Source organism: Hipposideros armiger, unplaced genomic scaffold (assembly GCF_001890085.2).
Source record: "Hipposideros armiger isolate ML-2016 unplaced genomic scaffold, ASM189008v1 scaffold_1789, whole genome shotgun sequence".
Classification (NCBI taxonomy): domain Eukaryota; kingdom Metazoa; phylum Chordata; class Mammalia; order Chiroptera; family Hipposideridae; genus Hipposideros; species Hipposideros armiger.
The window spans coordinates 32,826-52,864 of record NW_017733139.1 but is presented as its reverse complement, the minus strand read 5'-3'; the positions used below and the strand labels follow the sequence as shown (position 1 = coordinate 52,864).

Here is a 20,039-nt window from a genome sequence, read left to right as displayed (position 1 = left end):
TAATGTTTTCTCCCTTTTCTGTCCAGTTAACTCAGCTATTATTTCCCCCGAACAACCTGTACATATATTAACCCATTTAATCCCCATGACAATTCTGTATGGCCAGTGCTGTATTTTTTGCATGAGTCCACCTCCCTCTTGTCCCCTTCTTTACTCTCTAGTCCCACTGGCAGTTTTTTGTCTCTTGAATATGCAAAGCTCAGTCCCATCTCCGGGCCTTTGCATGTGTTGTTCTTTGTATACTTAAAAGGACTGTATTCTGCACCTCACAAAACCACTTCTCTCTCACTGCATGGATCCCAGATGTCATCTTCTCTGACTACTCCCCTCACTGTGTGACTGACATCCCCCTATTGTAGCTCATGCATAACACTTTTTTTTTTTTTTGGTTTTGTGTCTTCCCCACCTAAAAAATAAGCCCTTCTGGATATATACTAATTCTTATTCACTGATGTATTCATTCATTCAGTGAATATTTACTGAGTGATTACTATGTGCCAGGCATTTTCAAGTCACTGTAGAGACATCAATGAAGAAATCAGAACAGACAAAAATCTGCACCCTCATGGAGTTCTGGGTCTTGTAGATAGTCAGAAATAAACAAGAAAATTAAACAAAATAAAATATGCACCAAAGTATATGATAATATATGTGATGGGGAAAACAAAGCAGGGAAACTGAGCTAGGGAATATGGGGGAGGGAGAGAGCAGTAGGAGCTTTGGGAAAGGCCTCACATTTGAATGAAGAAAGGGGATAAGGGTGTGAGCCATGTGGGTATTTGTGTTAAGAGTGTCCCAGCAAAAGAAACAGCAGGAGCAAACACCCAGAAGCAGGAGTGTTCCTGGTGTGGGGGAATAGCCAGGAGGCCAGAGCAGCTGGAGCAGAGCTTTAGGAAATGCATATGCAGTGAGGTCAGAGAAGGCATGGGATCAGATCATGCAGGACCTTGGCCACTAAGATCTGGATTTTCCTCTGTATGAGATCTTGGGTGGTTTTTATGCCAAGGTCATGATTTGATTTGATGTACACAGCTACTATATGGATAACTGACTGTAGGGGCCCATGGGGAGAAGCAGTGAGTGATCCAGGTATGAGACTGCAGCTTTAATCCAGGAAAGAGATGCAGCTTGGGGACAAAGAGGTGACAGTGAAAGTGAGGAGTGGTTCCAGATCTGTCCTAAAGGGAGACCCAGTGGGATTTGCTGACGGATCAGAATGTTGGGTATAAGAGGAAGAAAAGAGATGGGTCAAGGATCAATGGTTAGGACTGCAGCGATGTCCAGCAGAACCCTCTGCCATGATGAAAATGTTCTAGATCTGTGCTGTCCAGTATGGCAGCTGCCAGCCATATGTGACCATGAAGTATGTATAATGTGGTCAGTGCAACTGAGGAACTGAATTGTAATCTTTTATATAGCTTTGATAAATCTAACCCGTCCCTCCTCTGTGACAACAGAAGTCACGGAGGCATGTGTCAGTATCCTTAAGTAGGGGTCACACTGTTTACTCGACGAGGAACTCCTAGAAGGCAGGCACTGGCTCTTAATTGTTTATTTGCAAGCCTGGCAGAGTGGAATTCAGTGGATGCTTGGTAAATGTTTTTGTGACTAATTGAATCAAAGAATGAATGAGTGAAAAAATTTTAATAGTCCCATGTAGCAGTGGCTCCTGTTGTAGGCAGTACAGCGCTAGCATTTTTGGCCTGAGCGGCTGAAAGGATGGAGTTCTGTTTACTGAGATATGGAGACTGTTGCAGGAGCAGGTTTTGTGGGGATTAAGAAGGAGGATGAGGAGAACATATCAGGAGTTGGATCTAGTTGCTAGGTACCCACGTGGAAATGTCTTGGAGGCAATTGGGTGTACAAATCTGGAATTTAGGGCCCAGGTCTGATCTCAAGATAAAAGTTTCAGAGTCCCTTCTTCACACCTGGAGCATGAATGAGGCATTCAGAGCCATGGTACTGGATGCACAGAGGAAATGAGTAGATGGATAAGAGGATAAGTAGAGGTTTCTCCAAAGTTAAGCAATCAGCAACATTAAGAGGAACCCAGGAGGAAAACAGTCAAAGCAAGGCAACTGGCATTCTGAAAGCCAAGTGAAGAAAGCATGTCACGTGGAAGGGCATTGGAGCACAAACAGTTCACCCTCAGTAATGAGGGAAGGTGGTCTGTGTGGGCACAGATGCAAGTGAGTGGGAATTACGGAGGTGGGGACTCTGATGAAAGTTTTCTTGTCATGTTTGTTTTCTCAGTGAGCTACGAAGCAAGCTAAGGATGAGACTGGGGGAGGAGGTGCTGGGAGTTGGAGAGAAAATATGAGTTACCCTTCTTAGAGAGTAGATGAATGGATGGACCAGGAAAACACATCCACAGTGCCTAACAGTGTCTGCATTTAGTAGGTGCTCCATAAGTATCTGTAAATGAGGAGTTGAGAAATTCGACAACAGACATTCCACCCTCACAACAACCCTGACAATGGGATTAATATTCCTGTTTTCCCTAGAAGGAACCAAGGCTCTGAGGAAGGGGGGTGGTATCCTGTCTAGTTGAAATAGCTGGCACCGAAGACTGAGCCAGGAGTCTCCAATGCTCAACTATGCAGTCCTCTCCATAAAAAAATTAAATTAAATTAAAAATTAAAAAAATTTGACGGGGGGCAGTTTCAGAAGAAAATAAATAAAATTCTTTATTATATCTTAACCACACAGTACAAATGGAGATTAAATAAGAGCAAGGAGAAAGCAAGGGCTCCAGAACAGCATGTAGAGACCGCTTTCCCCCCTCCCCCAAAATCTACACCCTGATCAATAAATACCCCACCCCAGAGACCCAGTCCCCAAACAGTCCAGGCTGAAGAATCTTGGATCGACCCAAAGGAGGGAAACTGAGGCCCAGAGAATCACCTAGCAAGTTCATGGCTCCTGGGGCCTGGTAGGTCTCCTCTTGCCTCCCCTGAAGATTTCTGGGCTGGCACGTCAAGTACCTGGAATCATACCTGGACGCGGTAGCCCCCTGCTCGCCGCCGGCAGAGCCTCCGCACACCCACCCAGTAGAACGTCAACATAAGCACCCAGTACCCCACATAGGCACCGGCCCCGGCGGCCAGGTGGTAGGCCTCGGCAGCCCGGGAGGGGCCGCTCCAGTCAGCCCTGGCCTCGTGCACCACACTGCGCACCAGGCCGCCAATCAGCAACAAAGCCCAGAGGGCCAGTGGCAGCAGGGGGATGTAGTTGGCGGCCAGCTTCCGCCGGCCCGAGGTGCCCCAGCCACTCTGGTTCATGGTGGCCAGCGCTAGGAACTTGGCAGGCAGGAGGCCCCCCATATAGAGGGGGGCGTAGAGCGAGAGCAGCAGCATGCGCGCGCAGCCCCGCAGCCAGGCCGCGAAGGCAGCCTTGGCCAGCGCCACGCCCTGCACGCACAGCAACACCCACAGCAGGGCCCACGGGCGGCCGGCGTAGAAGAGCCTCAGCACTGTGGCTGCCACGAAGAAGGGAAAGAGGCCCGAGACCACCGCTTCGTAGGTCATCCACGCGTGGTGCCGGTGCCACCACAGTGCGTTGTACAGCCACTCACGGAAGTATGACTTGGACCAGCGTGTCTGCTGGCTGAGCCAGCGCAGGAAGGACGCCGGGGTCTCCGAGTAGCAGCGGGACCGGGATGTGTACCTGTACCGGTGGGAGGAGGCATCAGCACAGCTCTCCTTGGGGCCCGACAGGAATCCAGAAATGGCCACTGCCCATGAGCCCTGGGCAAGTTCCCTCAACCTCTCTGAGCCTCAGTGTTATATTTAAAATGGGGTTAATAATTGTTCCTATCTAATGGGGTATTGTGAGGATTGAATGAGGATTAAATGCCAACTGCTTAGGACCAATATATGGTACTTGCTCAATAAATGTTATCTACTGCTATTTTTACAATGACTCATCTTACCATTGCCATTACTAATAACCATTGCAGTTACTGACTCTATTACTAATACTATCACTATTCTATTACGAATACTCTTGCACTTACAGTTACTGGCAGGCCTCAAGGTGAGAAGCAAGCCAGGCATGGTTCCTACCTAGGACAGCTCATGTGTTAGCGCTCTCAAGGGAACCATAAACCTCCCTTCCTGTGGCCCTGGCAGACATCACGAATCAATCCCTACTGGGTTTCCAGCCACACCCACAGAAAGCTAGAATCCCTTTTATGGACTGTTATCAAGTGGCCACCAGCAGTCAGTTTGTTAGGAGGGGTCAAACTATTCTCACCCCTTGGCATCCTCCATGGCCTCCCTGCCAATCCCCTTGCCCCCTGCAGTCTGTACTCAAAACAACTGCCAGAGGGATCCTGTTACAACATTGTCACCCCTCTGCTGAACACCCCACACACACACACTGGCCGCACCCTCATCTTAGGTCAGAGTTCTTACCCTGGCCCACAAGCCTTTCATGGGTGGACCCCCTGTTAACTCTGTCCTCCTCTCCTGACACTCCTTTGCTATTGCTCCAGTAGCATGACTTTCAGCCTCCATCCCTATCTGTCCTCTGACATCCTATTTAGCATTTCATTCCCTGCCTGTAAACTTCCTACCCCCCCCCTTACTGGCTTATTTATCTCCATAGCATGTATCATTATCTACCATACTATATGTTCTACATGTTTATCTAGTGTCTGTCTCCCCAATCAACGTAAGCATGAATTTGTGTCTCTTTTGTTAATTGCTGCATCCCCAGAGCTTAATGAATATCTGTTGAGTGAATGAATGCATGGGTTTGGTTTACCCCGAGTCCTCTCTGGCCCTTTCACTGGGTCTAGCTTTGTAGAAATCACTCCACTGAACTTCACCTGCTCTAGCTCATACGCCCCCAAGTCTCATTGAATAACATCTCTTCTTCCTGAAGCACTTACTAGAGTTTAGGTGCTCTCCTCTCTCACTTGATTCTTCTCGCTCTCTCACTGGTTAGATCCCACTCTGTCTCTTTCCACTCCTACCTCACTTGGAGTAATCTCTGCTGCTGTGGGAATCTGTGCTTTCCATGGTAGAGCCATCCCATCCATGCACATTGTACCTCATGTATCTTGTAAGTGGAATTCCCACCCTCACCTTGCCTCACTTGGGAGAGTCCATTGAGTCATGCGGTTCAATGCAACTGATACCTCTGCCCCTTATGGTATCTCCCTCTCTAACATCCCACTTGGAAGAGCTCATTGTTCTGCAAGTTACTTTGGGTTTGGAGAATTCCCAACACACACACACGCGCGCGCACACACACACACACACACACACACACACACACACTCACTCATTGAGATACTCTTTGGCCTCCACACACTTGACCATGTGGTCCCCTTGGCTTACTTGGTGGCATAGCCCATGCTGAGCATGCGGTTGGTGAGGTGCCGGTCATCCCCAAAAGTGCAGTGGGTGCCCAGGAACTTCTGGTTGTACCAGGCCTCAAGGAACTGTTGCAGGAGGTTGTTCCTGTACAGGCCTAGGTGGGGGAGGAAGTACAGGAGCATCAGCCTCTGCTGTCGCAGACACCATCCCCACTCCTATTTACCACGTCAATTCATCTCCAGTTCCAACCCCATCTCAACACCAAACGGCATCCCCACCTCCAACTTCTTTCTTATCCCTATCCCCAATTCATGCCCCACCCCTAGCTTTGTCCACAATCTCAATCACATCCTCAGCCCATTCTGGCTCCCCTTGTTCCTCTCCACCCCATTCATCCATGGCCTGCCCAAGCCCTACCCCTGCTCACCTAGGGGACCACTGATGCAGGACACGCAGTGAAAGTAGCTCTGACAAGCCCGCTCCACGTTGAAGGCCACCCAGTACCGCAGGCTGCTTAGAAAGCTGACCCAGGAGTCCAGAGGGTTAAGGATCCGTACATCCCCCCCAACAGCCCCTACCCGGGGGTCCTCATCCAGCACTCGCACCAGCTCCAGCAGTGCCATAGGGTCCAGCCTTGTGTCTGAGTCACACACCTGTGGGGTAAGAAGGAGCCAGGAGCAGGTCAGATTTCTGAATGCAGCTGGTGCTTGAGGGAGGGCAGCAGTGGGTAGGGAGCAACTGTGACACGGCAGCCAATATGAACATAACCTTGAATTTTTAGTCATTTTTAATGTCTAAGTACATTTTAAGATGGTCCCCACCCTCCTAAGACTCATGCTCTTGTATAATACCCTCTTCTGGTGTGGGGGCATGACCTGTAACTTTCTTGTGACCAACAGAATATGGCAAGAGTGACGGGACATAACTCCCATGATTATATTAATGGGAATGGTGAAGGGGTTTTGCAATGTAATTAAGGTCCCTAATCTCTTGACTATAAATTAATCAAAGGGACATAATCTCAGGTGGGCCTGACCTAATCAGGGGAGCCTTTTGAAAAAGGGTCTAGAACTCAGAGACTTTCTGTTGCTGGTCTTGAAAAGGTAAGCTACCATGAGTTCTACGACTGCAAAAAAAATGAATTCTGCCAACAAACAGGTGAGCTTGGAAGAGGCCCCTGAGCCTTAGATAAGACCCAGCTCCAGCTGCCACCATGACTGCAGCCTGATGATACCCTGAACAGAAGATCCAGTTAAGCTTTGTCCAGACTCTTGACCCATGAAAACTATGAGGTAATAAATGTGTTTGGTTTCAAGTTACCAAACGTGTGGTAATTTGTTATGCAGCAAAAGAAAACCAATGCAATGCATAAATGAACAAATCTCTACATTGAATGGATGAGTGACTAAGTAAACAAATGAATCTCTATATTGGATAGATAGATAAATGGATGAAGAAATGAATAAGAGGATCTCAACACTGAAGGAATGGGAAAAGGGAAGGAAAGGAATGAATGAATCTCTACACTTAATAAATAAATGAATGACTAAATGAACAAATTTTGGCCTCCATATTGGGTGGATAGATGGATGCATGAATGAATGAGCAAAGGAAAGAATTTCTACATAGGATGAAGAAAGGAAAGAATCTCTACATTGAACGGATGAATAAATAAAGGAATGAATGATCTCTTATTGGGTGGATAGATGAATGAATGAGTGAAGGAAAGAAGTTCTACATTGAATGAATGAATGAATGAATGAACAATCTCCATATTGGATGGATGGGTAGATAGATGTATGAATGAATGAGTGAAGGCATGAATCTCTATTGAATGAATGAATGATTTCCATATTGAATGATGGATGTATGAACGAATGAATGAGTGCAGGCAAGGATCTCTACATTGAATGAATGAATAAGGGAAGGAAGAGGTTCGTTGCAATCTACCTTGAACAAAGGCCCCAAGGGCAGTGGGACTGGGGTGTTAGGGTCACGGTGGGGCGGGGGCGCTTTCCACTCACCTGCACGTAGTCCACCGAATCGCCGAGCGCCTTGAAGGCGGTGTACATGACCTCGCGCTTGCCGCCCCAGCGCTGCGCCACGCACACGCACCTGCGCGTCCTCACCAGCGCCTCCACCGCCAGCCGCCCGGGGTCCTCGGCCTCCACCTCCCGGTAGGCGCCCGCGCCCGCCGCGCCCTCCGCGCCCGCCGCCGCAGGTTCCCAGGGCTGGTGGTAGTTGCCGTCCCACACGTAGGTGGCGGGGTCCTCGTCGGCGAAGACCTCGCGGAACATGTCGACCATGTAGAGGTCCTCGGCGCGGTTGCCGTCCACCACCATGAGGACGCGCAGCCTCGCGCGCGGGTACAGCAGGGCGCGGGCAGATGCCAGGCACTGGCGCAGGTAGGCGGGGTCCTCCTGGTACGCCGAGATGGTCAGCGCCACGCTGCGCGCGGTGGCCGCGTCCGGGTGCCCCCGCGCCGCCGCCCGCCGCGCCGCTGCCGCTACCCGTCGGTGCTCCAGGTACGCGAAGAGGCTCTGCGCCACCAGGTGCGCCGAGAGGAAGGCCCCGTAGAGGCCGAAGGCCAGGAGGCCGTAGCGATCGGAGACCAGCGGCACGCCGGCGGCGTAGGCCCAGGCGATGAGGCAGAGGATGAGCAGCGCAAAGGCGATGGTCATCACCCGCCGGGCCAGGCCCGAGCAGTGGCGGGCAGCCCGGATGGGCTTGGGCGCGTCCTGCCGGGGGAGGAGAGAGAGGAGATAGTAAAGGAAAGAGTCCTGAAATCCTCCTCCAGGAAGGAAGACCTCCTGGATTTTTTCCCCCAAGCCAGGGACTGACATTTGCTTTTTGGGAAGAAAATCCCCTGAGTACTGAAATGTTCTTTTCAATAGTTAAAATAATTGTGGCAAACAGTTATCAAGGCTGAATGCCTGATTACATTGATTCTAATGCATTGTTTCACATTTTTAACAGCTCTTAAATCCATGAGGATTACAGTCAATGGAGTATCACAGTTTAATTAACAGGGGTCCCCCCCTTTCTTAGTGGCACATAAAATAATGATTCATCTCACAATCAAAGGCTTCTTAGTGCTGAGACAATAGTAGCAATAATAGTATAGTGTACATCTAAAAGAACAATACAGTATGGTATGTACCAGGCACTGCTCTAAGCCTTTTGTAGGAACTAATTTATTTTAATCCTCACAACAGGTGATGTTATCATCCATTTTACAGATGAGGCAACTGTGTCACACAGTCACACCTGGAAAGCAGAGGAGCCAAAATTTGAACCCTAAGAATCCAGTCACTAAACTACAGTCTGGGTTTATTCCTCTGGAGGGCAGATAATGTTTACTGCCACGATACAGATGGCAAAACTGAGGACTGATGGGCCAGGAGGAGTGGTTTGCTCAAGGTCACAAAGTTCACAGGTGGAGTCTTCTCTCTGATGGCCCAGAGGCATAGCCTGCTTCTCCTCCACTGCCCCTCTGATAGGGCCAGGTGCTCAATATGTGAGGCTGGAAGAGCCCACATCAGAGCGGAGAGGTGCCTCCATTTTTTCACTTGTAAAACGAGGATTTAGCACCTTCCACGTGCCACGCACTGCTCTCCGTGAAGTAAGTATGGGTACTTTCATCTGTTACAAATGAGGAAACTGAGGCACCGGGGCGGGGTGGGGGGGAGTGTATTCTCTTGCCCATTGTCCTCCCCTGTGCTAAACTCCTTCCAATGTCACCAGTCCCCACCTACCTTATGGACTTATGAGTTATAGGAGTTATAGAGCTGTGGTGTCTCATACAGAACTCACAGGCTACATGTGGCTACTGAGCCCTTGAAATATAGCCATGACTGAGGAACTCAATTTTAAAAAGATTTTTATTAAAATACAGCTAACATACAATATTAGATTAGCTTCAGGAGTACACCATAGTTATTCAACACTTATATACCTAAAGGAGTGATCACCACGATAAGTCCAGCAACCATCTGACACCATACCATGCTATCACAATATTATTGACTATATTCCCTGTGCTGTACATTACATACCTATGATTTACTTGTTTTGTACCTGGAAATTTGGATCTCTTATTCCCCTTCACCTCTTCCTTCTCTTTTTAATTTTTCTATTCCAGTTTACATTGAATATGGTATTCGTTTCAGGTGTATAGCATAGTGGTTAGACATTTATATAATTTAAGAAGTGATCCCCCTGACTAGTCTAGTACCCACCCGGCACTAGACATAGTTATTACCATATTATTGACTATATTCCCATGCTTAACTTTAAATCCCCATGACTATTTTTTAACTACCCATTTGTATTTCTTAATCCCTTCCGCTTTTTCACCCACCCCTCAACCCCATCTGGCAACCATCAAAATGTTCTCTGTATCTATGCAGTTGTTTCTATTTTGTTCGTTTATTTTGTTCTTTAGATTCCACATGTAAGTCAAATCACGTTGCATCTGTCTTTCTCTGACATACGAGGAGCTAAATTTTTCATTTTATTTAATCTAAATTTAAACACTGATCCTCGATTCAGTTATTGGAAAGCTCTTAAGTGTGTTTGGAACAAGTAAGATCTGTGTTCTTTTTCGACTGTAAATTTTATAAACTCTAAATACAGATCAAGTATTTCCATTGAAAATATAGCATCTGAAAATATAGCATTGATTACATATGGAAATGATAATATTTTTGATAGGTAGCACACTACGAGATCGGACAATTAAGTTTGTGAGCTCATCCTAGAAAAAGTGCTACATACCTCATTGCTGAATATCACTACAGTCACCTTCAAAGTACTCCCCTTGGGAAGTTAGGCACCGACGCCAGCACCTAGTCCGCCCTTCAAAGCAATTTTGGAACTCTTTTTCTGGAATGGCCATCAGAGCTGTTGTTTTATTACCCTTGATGTCCTGAATGTCATAAAAATGTCTCCCTTTCAATATTTCCTTTATCTTCAGGTAAAGAAAGAAGTCACTGGGGGCCAGATCATGTGAGTAGGGAGGGTGTTCCAATATAGTTACTTGCTTACTGACTAAAAACTCTCTCCCAGACAATGTCCTGTGAGCTGGTGCATTGTTGTGATGCAAGAGCCATGAATTGTTGGAGAAAAGTTTGGGTCGTCTAACCTTTTCACACAGCCTTTTCAGCACTTCCAAATAGTAAACTTGGTTAATTGTTTGTCCAGTTGGTACAAATTCATAATGAATAATCCCTTTGATATCAAAAAAGGTTAGCAACATTGTTGCAACAAGTTGCTAACCTCAGACCTCATACATATCTGCCGCCCAGTGCCTGCCACCTTTTTCACTATGGCCCTCAAGTTAACACTGGTGTTTACATTTTTAAATGGCTGGGAAAAGTCTATACAGGGATAATATTTTGTGGCACATGAAAATTATATGTAATTCAAATTTCAGCGTCTTTACATCACTTTTCGTGAGCACATAGCCACACTCATCTGTTACATATTATCTGTGGCTGATCTCACACCATGCCAAAGTTAGTTGCAACAGAGACCATATGGCCGGAAAAGCCTCAAATATTGGCTATCTGGCCTAGTACAGTCTGCTGACCCCTGGTACATTGGTTAAATAAAATATATTATTAAAATTAATTTCACCTGTTTCTTTTTGCTTTTTTGGTGTGGCTACTAGAAAAATGTAAATTATGTATGTAGATCACATTATGTTTCTATAAGATAGGGATAAGGTGGAGCTTTTCACCTGGCACTAGTAATTGCTCAATATTAACAATTATTATGTTTCTTCTGGAATCCTCCTGCTCTGTCCCCTTGTCCCAAACCGAGCCCTGCCTGAGTTTCTGGGGGTGACCCAATTCATGCTGGGAATCACCAAGATGCGTGGGCATCCGCAGTGTTCTAGTCCCCACCACAAGCATGAACACACGTGTATCAACCGTCGACACCGCAGACCTATACTCACACATGATAAGGGATACACAATGTGCCCACATAGAAATACATTCATTCCTGGACAGTCACCCAGACAGTTGTTCTAAGGTGGAACTTAGTGATCCTGAGACCCCTGCCAACAGCCACTCTGCTGATCTTGGAGACATACGTCCTTCACCCTCTGGCTGGAAGAAACAACACCAGGAAGAGATGCCCACGTGACAACAGACACACAGACACCCAACATGAGTCTGGAGTAACCAGACAAGATTCAGAAGAAATAGTAACTGTAGAGTTTGAGCGATATGAAAGTGCCCTTTTAACCAGTCAAGAGTGATCAAAATCCGGTGATTTCATTAAGTTCAACTTAAACTGAACACAACAGAAATTCAGACCCACGTGTCAAGCAAATATAGAGGCCCCCCCCCATTCATTTCCTCTCCCCACTTTCCCAACCACAGACATTCACGGACTTATAGCAACATGAGCATGGACATGTCACATGTCACATAAGTATAGGCGGGATAGCCACTGGCACACTCAGCCTCACATGGTCACTGTCCCACACAGACAGACACCTGCGCTCACACATGAAATCGTGAGCACGCGCGGTTTCCCCACACACACACCTGTCTCATCGCTGCGGGTCGGCTGGGCTCTCTCCTCTCCTGCTGCTCTCAGAGTCTCTCTCTGGCTCCAGAGCTGGGGGGTCATTTGAAGACCAGTGCGGGCGGGGGTGGGAGGAGGGGCTGACGTCAGGGCTGAGCTGGGCCAGGGGCTCTGAGGTCACGGCGGCTCCACCCGATTCCCGCCATTACCACCCCCCCTTGCGCCCAGACGGGCCTCCCTTCCCAGTCCCCCAACATCACGGCCCTCCTCTCTCCTCCTAGGTCTCCCCTTCTCTCCCCAATTTTCTCAGCTCCCTCTTGTCCCCTATCCGTCTATTTTTCTCCATTCCTATTTCTCCCTATCTCTTTCGTCCAGCCTCCCTTTCTCTGTGTTCTCTCTCTCCCTGCCTCCCTCCCTCCCTCCCCTCCCACTTCCCTTTCCTCATCTCTCCCCCCATTTCTCTCTCCTTCCCTCCACCCCCAGGTCTCCTCGCCTCCCCCCCTCTCACCCACAACAGTCACCCCATACACTCTCCCTCCTCTCCTAGCCCCAGAATCCATCTTGGGTGGTGTTCCCCCAGGGACTTGTCTCAGGAACTGGCAGATGGAATAAAATGCACACACGTGCGTGATTGTGGGTGTGACTGTGTGCGCTGGCTTGTGAGACACGGCTGTCTGGAACTGGAGCTGTGAGTGAACGTCTGTCAGTTCAGCGCCTAATTGACGGGTCTGTGTGTGCGTATACATGTGTGGGTGTGCATGTGTATGTGCCAGGAGCTGGGGAGGGGGCTGGAACATTGGGATTTGCCTCCCTAGAGGCCTGGGGGTAATCTCAGAATTGTTGGTTAGCTGCCTGCCCCCAGGGAGCCTCCCAGGAAACTGAGTGACAGTAAAGGTGTCAGCGGCCTCTCTCAGAGGCCACAGAGATGGGGTTCCTGGACACCCGAGCCACAGGCCCTCAGGACCAGAAGATTCAGTGATAAATGTCATCGTTTTAAAAAACAAACAAACAAACAAAAAAACCCTCTGTATCTAGTTCTTTCTCTGTGCTCCTCTTATTATGAGCTGATAATATCCATCCCTCCCCTCCCCGCGTCTGTGACTGTGTCTTTATCCCTGTACATTCCCATCTCCTTCTCTCTCCTTGTCTCTGTCTGTGAGGCTACCATTTTGTCTGTCTCCCTGGCTCTGTTTCTCTGTCCATCTGTCTGTCTGGTTCTTTCTCTGTGTGTTCCTGTCTGTTTCTCTCCATTCCCCACCCCCTCCATTTCTACCTGCTTCCCTCTGGGTTTGTTTCTGTCTGTCTCTAAATTTCTGACTCTTTTTCTCCCTTTCTTATTCTTGCCTCTCTTTCTTTCCGAGTATCTCTTCCTGAGTTTCTCATCCTTTGTCTCTGTCTTTCTCTCTTCCTCCCTCTCCTTGTATTTCTTTGCCTTTGTCCCTCTTTACATATTTCTAGTTCCTTCTCTCTGAATAACTGTATCCTTGTCTCGTTTTCTTTTCTGTCTTCCAGTTTTTGTTTCTCTGTTCCTCTCTGCGGCTACCTGTTTCTTCTTTCTCTGCCTGTATCTATCTATCAATCCATCTATCTTTGTCTCTAACCTCCCTGGGTCTCCCTGCATCTCTGTGTATCTCTTCCTGAGACTCTGTCTCTGTATGTGTTTCCCTCTCTCTTCCTGACTCACTCTTCTGTCCTTCACTGTTTCTCTGTTTTTCTGTCCGTAATTCCTCCTTTCTCCTTGCTGTTCCATCTTGTCCAGCCTGTCGTGGAGCAATTCCTCGCAAGATGCCAAGCCCTCACTCCCTGGAGTTCCCGGGAGAGGCAGGGTGTGGGGGGCCAGGGCCAGGTTGGGCCTTTGCCTGAGCCTGGCTGTCGGGGAAGGAGGCCAGTTCAGGGCGCAAGCGAGGGAAACCCCGCCCACTCCACCAGAGCCAGGCAGGCCTGCGCTGGTTGACGTGGTTGCTGGGAGCCTGGGACACCGCCTGGTGTCTGGCTGTGTCAGGATGATGGCTCCTCCGGTGGGAGCTGAGCCCAGAGCAGGAGGGGAGGGTGATTCCTCTACCCCAGAGTGGGGGTGGGGGCAGCCCAGGCTCCACTCAGAAGCTGGGCATTTGGCTGCCCAGCCCCCACCCCGCCCTGCCCGGGTGGAGCAGCTGTATAAAACCAGATGTTTCTAAAACCAGAGTGTGGATAAGGGAGGAGGGACCAGGATTTTACACCCCAATGATTTCCTCCTCTAGGATCCAGGAGTCCAGGCCCCCAGCCCCTCCTCCCTCAGACCCAGGAGTTCAGTCCCAGCCCCTCCTCCCTCAGACCCAGGAGTCCAGGCCCCCAGCCCCCTCCTCCCTCAGACCCAGGAGTCCAGTCTCTCAGAATTCCTTGCTAGAAGAGATAACCAAGGCTGGAAGCAGCCATGACAGAGCTGAAAGACAAGGACAGATGAGGCATGGGCTGGTAGTGGTGGGACCACCTCCTGCTCCCCTTACTAACAGCCATCTCTCCCAGAACCCTCTACTCCCATGGAGGCTGGTCTCCAGTCCCTGCTGTGAGTCCACAGCGGCCCTCCCAAGACTTCCATCATCATCAGAAAACCTCAGGGCGTGGATTACAGACCACCAGCACAGAAGAGAAGAGTGGCGAGATAACAAGGCAGACATGGAGAAAAGGCAGAGGAAAGAATGTTTGTTCACTGTAGGGACACCTCTTGCACTGCTGTAGGCCGGGCTCTCAGCTGGGCGATGCCCGGCACACTGATGACTCAAACGTGGGCCTGGCCCTTGAGGAGATGCCAATCTGGCGGAGGAGACAGCTGTGTAAACAGGGGATCACAGACCAGTTTGAGGATGCACCAACCCAGTGAGAAACTCAGGGAGGGCTTCCTGGAGGAGGTGATATACTGGAGGAGTTAGCTGGGGTAAGGGCGGAATGGCTCTGGGCATTGGAAGGTGGAGTGGGCAGGGCATCCAAGCCAAGGAATGCCCTGGCCAGTCAGGAAAGTACAGACAGATTGATGTTGTGAAAGCGTAAGTGGTGAAACATTGGGGTAGGGTGCATAGCAGGGTCCACCCCATGCAGGGTTTTGAATACCAGATTCAGAGGCTTAGACTTTGTCTTGGAGGTGCTGGGGAGCCATGATGGAAGACTGAATGGCGGAGGGGCAGGGGAAGCTCTGGGTGCCTGCGAGGGTCACACTGGACAGAGAGACTGCGGGTTTTTAGTCACGGTATCTGGGTGGTGGGTCATGTCGGGGTCTTTTCTGGGGGAGAGTGAATTCTGAGTCTGAGCCTGGATGTAGGTGGAAGCTGTGGGACTGGGGGAGCACTCAGAAAGAGACATGCAGAGCGAGGTGGGGCAGAGGTCCCAGAGAAAACCTCTAGGAGCAAGGAGACAGGGAGATGGATGGCAGACATGGCAGGCGGACTCAGCCTTTCACTGCGACTGTGCTGACTACATCTGCTTCAGCTCCGGGATTACCATCTTATGATTACTTGCCTCTGGGAGAACCAGGGAGAGCAAGAGGCCTGGGGAAGTACCTTGAGGAAGCCTGTGTCTTCTTAAATGGGTCCAGGCAAGTGGCTTCTCTGCAAGGTGTCCTGGGTGACAGGGAAGTTCTTTGAAAGACTCTAGATACTGAGAGACAGAGGAGGGAGCAGAAGAGGGAAGAAAGACATAGGGGAGGGAGAGGCCCACTCACCTGACCTATTTAATACAAAAATACCTGCCCCACCATGGACTCCTAGCCCCCTCTTTTCTTTTTTCCTCCCCCCCTCCCCGTAGCATTTATCACCTTCCTACATAAAGTACAACTCGCCCGTTTATTATCTTTTTTGTATAATGTGCTTCTCCTTTGTCAGGATGCAAGCTGTCTCTGCCTGTTTTGTTCATGACTATTTCCTCAGGGCCTGGACTGAGGCCTGGCATACAGTCGGTGCTCAATGCATTTATGTTGAACGAGAGAGGTCAGGTTGGAGAGTCAGAATGGTAGCCGGAGAGGGTGAAGAGAAAAAGGGGGGGGGGATAGAGAAGCGGGAGGAAGGAGTGAGGAGGGCGCAGGATGGGGAAGAGGGCAGAGGGGTGGGGGGAAGGGAGAGGAGTGGGAGGGAGAGCGCCCAAGAGCTGGGACCCCCCCCCACCCAGCAGCTCGGTGTCCACCCCTCAGAGTGGCCAGTTCTGACAGGGGTAGGGTGAGGAGCTCCCAGTGAGGTGGGATCCTGGGCAAGGCCCCCCAGATCAGCAAAGATCCTAAACTTGGAAGCAGCTCGCCCTGGACTTCCAGGAAGTCACAGACTTGGCTCCCAGTGCTCTCAGCGGAGCCCTGGATGGCTGGAGTTACACAGGCTGTTCCGCCCACACACCCGCGCTCTGGAAAACACCTAGGCCTCTCAGATTCTGCCCAAATCCTGGGAAGGAGGGAGGTAGCGGTGATGGCACACCCTCCTCCCTCTGGAGGAAGCTGTGGGGCCTCTGGGCCAGGAGGAGTGGAGGACCCTGTCAGCCAATCAGCTGAAGACTCCTCCACAGGGCTTCCTCCATGGCTCCTGCCCTTTCCTGAGAACAGAAACAGAAAGAGCCAGAGACCGAGGGAGACTTCCTTGTTCGGCAGCTCATCCTCTCCCACTGAAGAATTTTCCAGAGAGGGAAAATGAGGTCTGGAAAGAGCAGTTTCCTGGGCATCCTGATGCAGAAGGGGGCAACAGAGCCAGGTAGTTACTGAGGAGAGGCTGGGGGCCTGGACTCCTGGGTCTGAGGGAGGAGGCACCCGGAATCTGCACTCTTGTGTGCTGAAGAGGAGGTCTGGCCCCTGGACCCTTGAGGCCATCCCCTTCTGAGCCCTGACAGAAAAATTTTCAGACCCAGGTTTCTCTTGCACACACGCTTGGGCTGTGTGCCTCCCCTACTCCCTTCCTGAAGTTCTGTGGTCCAGTTTTAGTCCTGGGTCAGCCTCTGCCTCCATGGGAGACACACAACAGCCTGAGTCAGAAGGATGCAAAGTTTAAGGCACTGGAGGGACAGGGTGTGTGTGTGTCCCCCAACCCCCCACCCCCGGGAGGAGCCGGTGTGTTCCTGGAAAGGAGCTGCTTCGTTCCCCTGAGCCTCTCTTCCCTCATCTGTGAAATGGGACTATCTCAAATTGTCTCTCACAGGGAACCCTTCACATGAGGAGAGAGCATCTGCCCCACACACTGGAATTTGAGGTGAGTGTTAGCTGTTCTTGAAGTAGCAGCAGCTAAGTGTCTCCATGTCTGACTCAGGTGGCAACAGGGGGACCCTTCACCTACCTTTGCTTCCTCAGCTCTCGAGGAGTTGGATGCTCCTGGGTTCCAAGGCTGGAGGCCTCAAGCAAGCCACCGTCCCACCCTGGTGTAGCTCCCCTTTAAAAAGGGAAGTGACTTGTCTAAGTTCACACAAGTAGTGACAGAGCTGGGACCTGAACGGGGCTCTTACAGAATCCTAAGCACATGTGTTTTCCACACTGTGGGGTGCCGGGAAATGTTTAACAACCAGCTCTCCCTGGGAAAAAAAAGTCGGTATATACATATGCTTATGATAAAATTTACTGGTTGTTAAGAATACATAGCACACAGTTTACAAATAATGCTACAATATACCATACGCTGTAGTGTAAATTCTGCACGAGAGTTTCAAAGCAACTTGTTATTTCTCACAAAATCCAGTAGCAATTTATATAATTCTGTCACCATCAATAATGTCACAAAAATCAGACTGAATATAAATGCTTGATTATTATCCAATTCAGCTCATATCATTGATGAACAAGTGTGGTTCCAACATGAATGTTCACTGGTATTTTTGTTTCTGTTAACAAGAGAGACACAAGTGAGAGAAAGAAGATAGATGTTGGAACTGCATTTGTTCATCAAAATGTAGCTAAGTCATTAGGCAGTGATGAATTTTAAGAACTTGTTGCCTTTGTTTTTGATGTCACTTATTTCATTGCAATTTTATATGATTGCAATGGCTCATAAAATCCCTGACATTTTGACAGCCGTCTCCTTGTGAGCTGGTATGAGCCATCTCAACACATCGCTGGTGCTGCTCCCATGGGTATATGTTAGGGGGGACAGACATGGGGCCTCCTCCATGTCAGAGTTGCAGAAATCATGGCCCCCAGCCTGAGGCTGGGGGCCGAGGCCATTTCCAGCCCATGGAAATAAAATTGACAGTCGAGGGACTTTGTCAGTGGCAGTCTTTCTGCCTCAGGTCACTGACCATTGTGCTGGGAACCCAGGCATTTCTGTCTGCGGTGCTGGTGTCTCTCCCAGCCTCCCCTCTGTGTCTCCAGATGTGTGGATGGGTTTGCTGGTGAGGAAGGATAAGGAATGATTTTCACTGTCTCTACTGAGTACCATGTCAACACATCCCACCTCAGCTACAGAAAACTCTTAAACTGACCTTTTTACCTCCTCTGTGCCAGGAAGGTACTGTATTTCCCCATGTATAAGATGCTCCCATGTATAAAATGCACCTTAATTTGGGGGCCCGAAATTTGAAAAAAAATGTATTACATAAAGTTACTGAACTCAAGTTTTATTCATCATAAAATTCATGCAACTCCTCATCACTGTCAAAACTCCCAACCATAGCCAGTCTCGGATTGTTTGCTCAGTTGGAGGAGGACCAAACTTACGTTCAGCAGCACGATTTCCATTCACTTTTGCAAACTGAATCACTTTTAACTTGAATTCAGCACTGTACAAAAATCTTTTCTGAGCCATTTCTGGGCAGAACGTGGCAAAATGTAACCTAATATACCGGTAACAAGTGCGAAACAATGAGCACAAAGACAACAAGTGCGAAAAAGTGGGAAATGCAAGTAAAAAAAATCTACAACCACTGTATAAGATGCACCCAGTTTTTAGGTCTCAAATTTTTCGAAAAAGGGTGGGTCTTATACATGGGGAAATGCGGTACTCTCTCACCCTCATTTCCTCTCCTCTGTCCCTCTCTCCCTCCTTTTTCTCTTCCTTTCTCCTTCCCTCCATCCTCCTTCCCTCCTTTGATTCTCTTTCTCACCCTCCCTCTCTCTCCCTCCCTTTCTCCTTTCTCTCTCACTCTGTCCCTTCCTCCTTTCTCTTTCAGTAAAATTCTTACTGAAGTATAATATACACACAGAACAGTGCACATATCATAAATGTCCCATCAACAAATGTTTACAAGGTTAACACACCTGTGTAACCAGCACTGAGATCAAGAAGCAGGACATCCCAAGCTACCCCTTCCAGTCACCAACACACACACACACACACACACACACACAGGATAAGCACTGTCCTAACTCTAGTCGGCACATGCTACTCCCCTGTTNCTGGAAAGGGCTATGGGCTGAGGATGGATTCTTTGTTGAGGGAAGGGATATGATCATGTTTATGTCGTAAAATGAGCTAGAAGAAATATAATCTTGGGGCTGTGCTGCAAAAAAAAAAAAGGTACAGTGCACGAGGGAAATTCATGGGAAGGTGAGAGGTGAGGGGTCCAGAGCAAATGAGGGGAGGGAGTAAATGAGAACTCTTGAATGGAATGAACAAGAACTCTCTACTCACTGTAACATCTGCAGATAATTAGGAGGGTTTGGGTGAGAAAAGTCTAAAAAGTTCACAACTAATTGTTACCATTTTCTCATTGAAATATGAGCCAAGGGCATCTGCTGAGAGCAGGGATTGGAAAGTTAGTTACTTTGAAGGGAAAGCAGAACTAAAATTATTATTTCAAACATGGAAACACTAATATGCCAAAGAAATAAGAGTAAGCTAACAAGGAAGTGCTGAGTGTCCAAGTGAAATCTGTGTTGATAAACACAGCCTTAACAATTGTGTCATTTGACAAGTTACTTCCCCTCCCAAGGCCACATTTCCTCTTGTAATACACAATGATGATACTTATCCAAAAGCCAGGATGTTGACTTTGGAGATGATCAAATGTATTATACTATGACTGGCAACTTTTAGGGGCTCACCAAATACCGGCTATCATAATCCATCCAAGTACCATCTGAGGCAATAGGTTCCCCCCATCCCCAACCCTACAACTAGGCTGGGCCCATAATTTCACAAATTTGCCTCACTGGACTTCTCCACCTGTCATTGCACAATCATCCTTCCTTGTTGTATGAACATTTTAAAACAATGATTTAGAAATTATGAACTCATCCTATCTTCT

General features: G+C 48.7%; 2 protein-coding genes across 3 annotated transcripts in view; one reads left to right on the top strand and one right to left on the bottom strand.

Moving 5' to 3' along the window:
* SPACA6 (sperm acrosome associated 6) overlaps positions 1-16,305 on the top strand; it is an 84,561-nt gene extending 68,256 nt beyond the window's left edge. Inside the window, exons 10-11 of the mRNA XM_019634645.1 lie at positions 14,372-14,375; positions 16,293-16,305. The gene's annotated coding sequence lies outside the window, so the exon portion shown is untranslated. The remainder of the gene's footprint in view (positions 1-14,371; positions 14,376-16,292) is intronic.
* On the bottom strand, positions 2,670-11,948 carry HAS1 (hyaluronan synthase 1). Of its 2 annotated transcripts, XM_019634649.1 has the most exons (5): positions 11,882-11,948; positions 7,349-8,062; positions 5,752-5,977; positions 5,346-5,478; positions 2,670-3,666 (listed from the first exon to the last, which is right to left on the bottom strand). In XM_019634649.1, exons 1-5 carry the CDS (start codon positions 11,888-11,890, stop codon positions 2,991-2,993), a joined length of 1,758 nt encoding a protein of 585 aa, XP_019490194.1. In that variant the 5' UTR covers positions 11,891-11,948; the 3' UTR covers positions 2,670-2,990. The 2 variants fall into 2 exon arrangements, with proteins under 2 accessions (XP_019490194.1, XP_019490193.1); XM_019634648.1 differs by lacking the exon at positions 11,882-11,948 and having other exon boundaries at positions 7,349-8,466.
* Positions 16,306-20,039: the final 3,734 nt, after the last annotated feature.